At 54.9% G+C, this 9,767-nt stretch overlaps 4 protein-coding genes across 4 annotated transcripts; 2 read left to right on the top strand and 2 right to left on the bottom strand.

Moving 5' to 3' along the window:
* Positions 1-1,276: 1,276 nt before the first annotated feature.
* On the top strand, positions 1,277-3,193 carry GNI_175540 (hypothetical protein; the record flags this gene model as incomplete). The annotated part of the gene is made up of 1 exon (XM_011136354.1): positions 1,277-3,193. The coding sequence occupies one exon, from the start codon at positions 1,277-1,279 to the stop codon at positions 3,191-3,193; it is 1,917 nt and encodes a 638-aa protein (XP_011134656.1).
* Positions 3,194-3,396: 203 nt separating this feature from the next.
* On the top strand, positions 3,397-5,331 carry GNI_175550 (hypothetical protein; the record flags this gene model as incomplete). Its single annotated transcript, XM_011136355.1, has 1 exon — positions 3,397-5,331. The coding sequence occupies one exon, from the start codon at positions 3,397-3,399 to the stop codon at positions 5,329-5,331; it is 1,935 nt and encodes a 644-aa protein (XP_011134657.1).
* Positions 5,332-5,976: 645 nt separating this feature from the next.
* Positions 5,977-6,312, bottom strand: GNI_175560 (hypothetical protein; the record flags this gene model as incomplete). Its single annotated transcript, XM_011136356.1, has 1 exon — positions 5,977-6,312. One exon carries the CDS (start codon positions 6,310-6,312, stop codon positions 5,977-5,979), a length of 336 nt encoding a protein of 111 aa, XP_011134658.1.
* Positions 6,313-8,223: 1,911 nt separating this feature from the next.
* Positions 8,224-8,835, bottom strand: GNI_175570 (hypothetical protein; the record flags this gene model as incomplete). Its single annotated transcript, XM_011136357.1, has 1 exon — positions 8,224-8,835. The coding sequence occupies one exon, from the start codon at positions 8,833-8,835 to the stop codon at positions 8,224-8,226; it is 612 nt and encodes a 203-aa protein (XP_011134659.1).
* Between the last annotated feature and the right edge of the window lie 932 nt (positions 8,836-9,767).

A 9,767-nucleotide genomic window follows, 5' to 3' on the forward strand; every position in this document is an offset into this window, starting at 1 on the left:
CCAAGCGCGCCAGAATGATCAATGAGTCAGTCACGCCTAACCCACCTCACGCCTAACCCACCTCATGCCTGACACAAACTTTGGTACCCCCAACTCAGCGTCCTGGCGCCGCCGTATTAAGACTGGAAGCCTAGTGTAAGTATCTTCGTTCGATTGTGCCTCTGTCTAGATCTTCTGGATCTCGACCTCGACCCCGTTCACGAGGGCGTTCACTTAGGTGTCTTTCGACTCTCCTGCGGTTCGTGGTTCCACCGCCCTGTTCGCCGTGGGGGTGCTACTGGACCTCGGTATTACTCACTGGACTGTACCTCGGCGCCAGCTGCAGCCATCGGCAGGTCGTGCATAGCGACCGGATGCGGCGCGTCTTGTAGGAGTCGTCGTCGTGGAGTGCGGGGGCGAAGTTCTGAACGAGAGAATTCGTACTTGCAAAAGGGACACTTCATCATGTGACTTACCTGTAATGGACCACGCACCGTTTAAACCGCACCGTTCTGGTGGTCGGTTCTGACTAGGAACCACCGTGCAGCGCACAAGTAGATTTATCTGTGTGGTCAGCGAAGGACGGAGTCCTCCAGGCATTGGGACCCAGAAGGCTTCCGGCCTGACTCATGTGGGTGATGGTGACTACTGTTTGCGTTGGTCGTAATGTGTCCGGTTACGCCTGATATGGTGCCTGCCTGACTGCGTCTGGAGCCATGGAGTCTTGTGGCTAAGGCTTCTTTAATCAGTACTATATTGGCTCCGGTATCGATTAGCGCTTCGACAGTATTCCCATTCACCTGCACTTTTGCATGATGGTTCCCGTCCTCATGCTAATGGAATGAGTTTCCGCAGGTCGTCAATGAAGTCGAGCCGCCACGGGCACGTTGAGTGACTCTGCGGGGGAGATTGTGCTCGGTACCGACAAAAGATTTTGAAAGGGAGGAATTTTTAAGGGGAAAATCACTCGATCCGGACAGACCAAATCCCCGATGCTGAGCCCACTCCACACAGTGAGGCGACAGCTACTGAATGCCGTCAGCGATGGGTTTGGCCGCAACAAGAAAAAAATTCTGATGCCGGGGACGTTGAGTTTCTCAAGCTACCTACGCCCGGGCAGGTTCGTGACAGCGCCCAACAAGGATTTGTTTCCAGAAGCAAAGCAGAGGGCTTTTAAGCGGTGGGCTTTTAAGCGGTGAGTGCGTGTCGATCTCTTTCGCTCTAGAAGTTCGTTCGCTCGACTTCATTGACGACCACTTGATCGTTTTTGGTGAGGGAGTTAATTTTTTTGGGAAGGATGAGGTCGGTGTTCGGTGTGCGATCGCGAAGTTTGGAGTTGGCGGAGCGGCTGGCCTACGTGGTGAACCCGGATGGAAGCGAGTCGGCGATAACTGAAGATATGGACATGCGATTGCTGACAGTGGGGGTGCGACGGAAAGGCGTATTGGTGGATGGTATGACCCTGCTGGCAGTGGCACCGAAGGCCCGGATGCGAGTGCTTGACAGCTTGGCACCGGGTTCGAAGTTCTGGAGAGTCGGGGTGCCGCAGTCGCCAATGGCGGCAGGGGCCGTGCCGGCAGGGACCGTGTTCCGGATCGAGAATGAACGTTCCAAGCCGGTGGACGAGGAGAAAGCGCAGTTGATGGCGAATGAAGACAAGGCGAATGAAGACAAGGCGAATGAAGACAAGGCGAAGGAAGACAAGGCCTATGAAGCCAAGGCCAATGAAGGCGTGAGTGCGGCGGGCGACGAAGCGGGGTTTGATTTGTTTCGAGACTGCGTGAAACTGCGAGCGTTCTTGCACGGAGGCAAGCCTGCGCCGCACACGGAGGCGTTCCTGGGGGACGGGTTGTGGAAGATATTTAATGCAGTTGATGACGAGTCATGGAAGCGTTCGCTTGCGGCACGGCGTATTTGGGAGGATGTGTTTGGAGACTCGGGTCAGGTGCTGGGGAACTGGGTGCACATTCTGGAGTATCAACATAACTTAGCTAAGCTATGGGGTCCGGTGGGGCTGGAGGTATGTTCTTCGAAGCCGGTGACACGGAGTGCGTGGTTCGAGTTGGAGCTGCAAGTGCCGGAATACTGGCGCGAGGCGGTGGCCAAGTTTGTGCGTGATGACCCAGAGCCAGACAGCAGGTGGGTGGCACCGGAGGAGGAGGAGAACGAGGAGCCTCAGGCGAACGAGGACGAGGAGGAGGAGGATTGGGAAGTTCCATCAGAACCAGTGCGGGCACCATCGAGTTCGAAATGCCGCGATGGCTGCGTGGAAAGCTGCGGGTCTGTCGCCTTGTTTGGGTCGGTCGCTTTTGGCACGTGTGTTTTTTTCGGATTGGTCTTGCGGAGTTTCGGACTCTGGCATGAAGAGGTACCGCCACCACCGCCAGTAGTGGCGGAAAGTTTGTGGACGTGTGCGCAAGAGTTGAAGTCCTCGAAGTCGTTGTCGATGCCTTCTCTGGAGCAGTCTGGGCGATCGCAAGAAACGTGTTTGCGGGATGCCTGGTTCCAGACAGCTAATCCGCCGACATGTTCTGGTGGCACCGGCGGGTTGATATGTCGAGTGATGCGTAACGGCCCAATGCGGGATGTGTGCTACCGCTTTGCTGGTTATGAGGGACGTGATGTAGAAAGTCTGTTGAAGGCCTTCGTCGGTGGGCCGCAGTCGAGAAGCTGCCGTATCTATTGTGACGCGCCCGGGGCAACCCTCGAGCGTCTGGGAGATCATGTCGCCCGCACACTCGCCACCAACGCGACCCTCATACCCGGCTGGATTACGACCGACGGTTCCGCACACAACACACCTTGGACGGTGGTCGCGCCCCGTCCTGGCAGGATCATAACCAACCCGACGGCCGCAGCGGCCTCGGCGCCCCACTTTGTCCAGCTCCCTCGCGTACAAGGCTGCAGCGGTTACTGCTCCAACTGCACGCGCAACACCTTTGCTGAATTAGAGAAACGCGAATGCCCGTGCGGCTTCGCCTACGCTGTATGCCAAAGCAAAACGGCAGATCCAAAACCCGGAGACCCGACCACCGTATCCGCCGCCGCCGGCATTCAAACCACTCTCAAGACCGTCCTTCACCTCCTGCACGAACTAGACCACCCCAAACGACATGTTGACAACTGTTGGTATGGCTGTCATGACCCCTACGCCCGCTATGTCACGCCCTCTCCCAAGCCTGAAGTGTTCCCAAGTGAACACCCGGTGACGTAACAGAGAGTGCATCCACCCAGGGCTTTTTATTCTCTTAACCCGGCTCGGTCTCGGTTGTCACACTTCTTGATGGTTGTGTGTCACACACACTTTTTTATGTGGTCAAGCACCCGCTGGGACTCGGCCCTTGCTAGCTGGAGTTACTGTTGTGTGACCCCACGAGTGTTGTGCTAGCAGACGGGTGGTATTTATTTTTGGGAGGGATGAGATCGGTGTTCGGTGTGCGATCGCGGAGTTTGGAGTTGGCGGAACGGCTGGCCTACGTGGTGAACCCGGATGGAATCGAGCCGGCGATAACTGAAGATATGGACATGCGATTGATGACAGTGGGGGTGCGACGGAAAGGCGTATTGGTGGATGGTATGACCCTGCTGGCAGTGGCGCCGAAGGCCCGGATGCGAGTGCTTGACAGCTTGGCATCGGGTTCGAAGTTCTGGAGAATCGGGGTGCCGCAGTCGCCCTTGGCAGCAGGGACTGTGCCAGCAGGGACTGTGCCGGCAGGGACCGTGTTCCGGATCGAGAATGAACGTTCCAAGCCGGTGGACGAGGAGAAAGCGCAGTTGATGGCGAATGAAGACAAGGCGAATGAAGACAAGGCGAAGGAAGATGTGGCGAAGGAAGATGTGGCGAAGGAAGATGTGGCGAGTGAAGATGTGGCGACTGGTGTCGCAAGGGTTTGTGTGGGTACCAGTGCAGAGCCTCATGCGGGCGACGAAGGGGGCGGCGTGGGTACCAGTGCGGAGGCTGGTGCTGGCGACGAGGGGGGCGGCGTGGGTACCAGTGCGGAGGCTGGTGCTGGCGACGAAGAAGGTGACGAAGCGGGGTTTGATTTGTTCCGAGACTGCGTGAAACTGCGAGCGTTGTTGCACGGAGGCAAGCCTGCGCCGCACACGGAGGCGTTCCTGGGGGACGGGTTGTGGCGGACGTTTCAAGCGGTTAAGGCCAGATGCTGGAAGAGTTCGCGTGCGCCACAGCGTATTTGGCGGGACACATTTGGGCACTGCGGTCCGGCGGATTGGGAGCAGGCGTTGGCGCGCGTGCGGGCTCGATCGTTGGGCGGGATGGCGTTGGAAGTGTGTTCTTCGCAACCGGTGACACGGAGTGTATGGTTCGAGCTGGAGCCGCACGTGCCCGAATACTGGCGCAAGTCAGTGGCTATCTTGGTGTCGGATGACCCGGAGCCAGAAAGGGGTTGTGAGCCACCGGAGACGGAGACCTCTTCTCAACTTAGCGACACTGGCTGGCTCCCTCCGCCGCCGCCACCACCTGTGCGCCCAAAGAAGGGTTATCTAAACGTCTGTATGAAATTGTCCTATTTGTCGTTCGTGTGCTGCAGTGCATTTGTGAGCTCTGCAATAGTGTTGCAGAAGTTCAGCAAGTCGCCACCGGCATTGTTGGAATGTCTGTGGATGTCTCGGCTTCCTTTCCCGTCGTTGCTGCCGGTGCAGTTGGAGCAGTTGGAAGAAAAGTGTGAACCTGACCGAGTGGGGTTCGAGCCGCAGTTGAACGAGACTTGTTTCGGTGGTCGTGGCGGGTTGGTGTGTCGCGTGGTAGGCGACGGTCAATTGCGCGATGTATGCTACGGCTTTGCTGGCTATGAGGGACGAGACTCAAAGAGTCTTTGGGATGCCTTCCTGCTTCGACCAGGAAAAAGGGTCTGCCGAATATTTTGCGATACACCCGGAGCAAACCTCGAGCGTCTGGGTGAACATGTTGCCCGGGCACTCGCCACCAACGCGACTCTGACACCTGGCTGGAATATGACCAGCGATGCCGGGCCGTCTTGGAAGGAACTCGGGCGGCAATCCGTCAGACGCAATTTCAAGGTCGCCGCTGCTGCAGCCCCCCACTTCGCTCTACTCCCCATCGTACACGGCTGCTCCGGCTACTGCTCCAACTGCACGCGCAACACCTTTACCAAATTAGAGAAATGCCCCTGCGGCTTCGCCTATGCTGTGTGCCAAAGCGCAGCAAGGGACGCAAAACCCGACGTCCCGCGCAACATCTCAACCATTGCAGGCATTCAAACCACTCTCAAAACCGTCCTTCACCTAATGCACGAACTAGACCACCCCAAGCTACATGTAGACAACTGCTGGTACGGCTGCCACAATAAGCCCTTGCTGAAACACCCTTAGACAAGTCTGAAACCAGACCTGCAGCCCCTGCGGTACGGTCTTGCCTTCACCCACCTCGCCGCGGATGAGCCTGCTGCTGTGGGGGCAGCCATCTGTCACTGCTGTGGGGGCAGTCCTCCCTGCGGTGGGTGGTGGCGCCTCACATTAGCTGTGATCTCCGTCCTCTGACACCTCCGACTCCGGCTTCTTCGTGGGTCACCCCATTTGGCCAAGACCGGCCGTGCTCTCTACGAGAGCAGAACAAGCTTATCCAAGTGCCTACACCACCGTTCTATCGCCCCATTCGAAGTGGAACTCCTTAGCCCATCTGTCATGCCGCTGCGCTCAGAATGGCCTGCAGCAATAGCATAACATATCCGGAACCGTGATTCCTGCCTGTCCCGTAGCGGGTCTGCTGCCTCTTCAGTCGATGCGGCCGCGTTGATAACAGGTCGTGGAATGTTGGCACCTCCCCCGGCGTCGGGTACACGCAGGACCTGAAGCACCCACTCAGCGCAGTGCTGTCCCGAACCTGGCCACGTTTGACAAAAAGTTGCACTTCGGGGTGCTCAAACTCCTCCTCTGTGGTGGCTGGTGGGCAGCATGGACGAACACTACTGCGACATGCTGAGATGATAACTTGAGATGGTCAACTTAAAGTTCGAATTAAAGATTGACTCCCGCCACCGATTGACCCTTCTTGTCGGCGCTTAGTTCCTTTTTGTCGGTGCTTAGTTCCTTTTTGTCGGCGCTTAGTTCCTTTTTGTCGGCGCTTAGTTCCTTTTTGTCGGCGCTTAGTTCCTTCTTGTCGGCGCTTAGTTCCTTTTTGTCGGTGCTTAGTTCCTTTTTGTCGGCGCTTAGTTCCTTTTTGTCGGCGCTTAGTTCCTTTTTGTCGGCGCTTAGTTCTGTTCTGGGTACGTCCAGCAGGTCAAATTGCCTGGACTGTGGGCTTCGGGTCACGCCTTGCTGCCAAACCCATTCGTTCCGTTCGGACTTGCCCATCGGCTTTGGTCGCGAGAACCTCGACATGTAGCGGAAGCCCACAGTGGTCTCCGAGATTATTCGTCTTTTTCTTGATTTGTCCCGGATTTCTTCAAGATCAAGATCTAGATTAGATCTAACTTGTGTGCGTGTATGTTGTGTGCGGAGTGAGTTGTATGGTGCCGCGTTGTGTGCGGAAATTTTTGGATATAATTGTTTGGCTCGTGTGGCGTGCTTTCTGTCTTGGTGCTTGTGTGTTCTCCGTGATGGCTATTTCCCTTGAATGTAGTGGTATGTTGTCTTCGTGTTCTTCAACATGTCGAGTAGTACTTTGATCTTGCGGGAATGGTATATGGTTTCGGTAGTATGAGTTGTTGGCTCGCCAGCGCTTTGGCTAGTAGAGCATTGTCTGTGAAAACTTGTAAGTCGGTGTTAGCAGTATAGTCTTTGATTTGGCTGAGATATTTCTTTATGAGCATATAAGCCCCTTGGTCTTCGTTGGAGTTTGCATAGTTGTGAACCGCCGGTAGCGGGATTGATGCAGTAAGATATAGTGGTTCTCCGGAAGAAGCGGAGAAGGTCTTTTGCGCTTTGGTAGTTAGTGCTTTAGTATAGATTGTCAGTGCTTTATTGGTCAGCAGCTTTCTTATCGTAAATTGTATGCTAGTAATATGCTAGGGTCTGAGCAGCTCTTTTGATAGGTTGTTAGATTTCAGTAGTTCTTCTATCCGCTTCCAGTAGTTCTTCGTATCTGGTATCGATAGTTTGTGTTTGTCTAGGGTATATCCGAGCAGTCTGGTTCACTTGGAAGTTGCAGCTGATCAGCTGGTTCTGTTGTAACGATCTTTCAGTTGTTTCGGGTTAGATGCGGCTATGAAGATATCGTCTTGATATATATCGTTGGCAAACCGTAGTTTAGCTAGTATGTTTCCCATTACTGCGTGGAAGTGCTTTGGTGCGTTCGTTGGAAAATGAAATGTTTCAACCCATCCAGCAGCTGTCGCCAGTGATTCGTCCATGATGGGTTGGGGCATCCCTGTTGTCGTTGTCCCTGGGTTCAGCATCGCTGTTAATGGCTCAGGTAATTAACCTTACGTTTGTAATTATTAGAGACAAAGATTTCTTTTGAGATCGTTATGTCCAAATAGCGCTCACTGTTAGACCTACACTCGTTGCGACGTCTGCCTGACCGCTCCCGTTGTCCGCGTCCGCCTGCATCAACAACGTGACCCCCGCGCACTGGCAATATTGTCACACGCTCATTCGAGCGCCCTCGATCCGTCCGTAGTACCTTTCTCTCGGCCCGACACCAGACTTCTTCCGTAGTTTCACCATAGACCCGGGTACACCTCGACGGGAGCAAGGACGGAGCGCCTCCCCATAGTGCAGGTTCAATGCCAAGGGTTCGTCCAAAGGTTCAATTACAAAGTGCAACCGGATTTCTAGTCTTAGAAAATCATATGCTAAGTAGAATAAAAATAGTTTTAAAGGGGGAGACGGCGTCTCCTTGAAATCGCATCAGCCGGATTCAGGCTCCCTAAAATGTACACATATCTTGCCTTGTGCAATTGCCTGATCCGTGCCGCATAAATCTCGAGATCTATTCTAGCGATCACTCTCTGGCCCATGCTACTACGGGTCCTATCGCTTGTGCGTTAGGGAATCTCCCGTCAATATTCGTACTTGTGCGTAACTCTACTACACAGAGTAGGGCTTTAACGTATCTCTGCGTGTTGTCGAACCGTCTTGCAGCTGCCACATTTGTTGATCTCCGTCCTCTGACGCCTCCGACTCCGGCTCTTTCATGGGTCACCCCACCGTGGCAAAGACCCGCCGTGGCGGCGTCGGGTAAACGCACGACCTAAAGCACCCACTTAGCGGCGTAGCAGATCCCATATTTAAAAAAGTAAAGCCCGGAGGAGCGCAAACAAATCATTCTCGACTTGGGACGGGGCCCATGCGCGCGTTCTCGAGGTCCCGCCACTCCGGAGATTCCCAGTTCGCCCTTCGTTCCAGCACCGGTCTCCAGTCTTCGGGCACCAGCGCCGAGATCTCCTGGAATTCGGAAGCATGCATCGGCCGGCTTGTGACGCAGCCGTAGATTTCGTTGTGGGTGACCTTCTCGCCCGTCTCCTGGCACTCGGATATGAGACCCATCAACTCGTGCTCCTGGTCGCCAAAGATCTCGCCGCACAGTGCCGCAATCGCCTCCGGCGGACGATCCAAAAACACAAAGTCCCGCACTAACCCACGCAGCAGTGTCGCCTCAGCGCGCCCGTTGTTCTTCGCCCCCTCCGGTCGCCATACCATCATCCGGCTCCAGCAGGCGTGGAACAAGCCTGAAACTGACGCCGGCTTGCCGTCAGTCTCAAACACATCCCTCGGCGCCAACGCCACAGCCATCACGCTGCTATCGCCTATCTCTATCGCGGCCACCTGCGCCACACAATTGTCCAACTCCGGCTTGCTCCCATCTGAGGCCAACAAAATCGACAACAACTCACTTCCCGACACACCACTTAGTTCGCCTTTCAACCCACGCATTTCTTATTATTAAATAAAGAGATGTCTGTCATAACCACGAAACCACGGCCCCGCCTTGGCATAGTTAATGCCACTGCCTTGGCTATGATTCCCTTGACCTCGTCGAAAGTTTCCTAAGAGATGCACTGTCGTGAGTTGTGACAAAAATACGACCGTTATGATGCCCCGGAAGGAACTTGGAGCAATGCCCAGGAAGTGTTTTATATCGGGTCCGTTACCTCTAGTGATCCCGACTCTTTGTGCTGTGGTCCCTGTTTGCCGAACACTGCCCCGCACGGGGATGTGTTTATCGCAGAGTGGGCCGTTACGGCCCGGACGGTCTGCATGGCGTCCGACGTTGGGACGATTATATAGCGGGATGACGAGGAAGCTCCAGTTGGCGCCTCCTGCGTGTACTGGTCCCATCGTGGTCGAGTGATGCGACGTCTTGTTCGATGTCCTGGACGTAACCGGGCCAGTAGTATAGAGCTTGGACCCTCTTGCGCGCCGACTCCCGGGTGGCCGCCGGAATGCGATGACTTGTACTTGTTCCAACATCACAATCTCGGCAAGCAACGATGATCAGTTCAGTAGCAAGGCTCCGACCAGTAGCAAGTTACGTATATTAAGATCATTGTAAATGATATTTGAACTATAAGTATGAACGTTTCACCCGATCAAAATATGGCCTAATACGGCGGTGTATAACACCATGTAGTTGCAAGCGCAGCTGGTAATCGTTCGTCTCCACACACGCCTCATGCGTGTGGTAAGTGCAGCTGGTAATCGTTGTCTCCGCACACGACTCATGCGTGTGGTAAGTGCAGCTGGTAACGTTTCGTCTCCACACACGCCTCATGCGTGTGGTAAGTGCAGCTGGTAATCGTTCGTCTCCACACACGCCTCATGCGTGTGGTAAGTGCAGCTTGTAATCGTTCGTTCCGCACACGCCT

The sequence above is a fragment of the Gregarina niphandrodes genome, assembly GCF_000223845.1.
Source record: "Gregarina niphandrodes unplaced genomic scaffold scaffold00062, whole genome shotgun sequence".
In the NCBI taxonomy this organism is placed as follows: Eukaryota; Apicomplexa; class Conoidasida; order Eugregarinorida; family Gregarinidae; genus Gregarina; species Gregarina niphandrodes.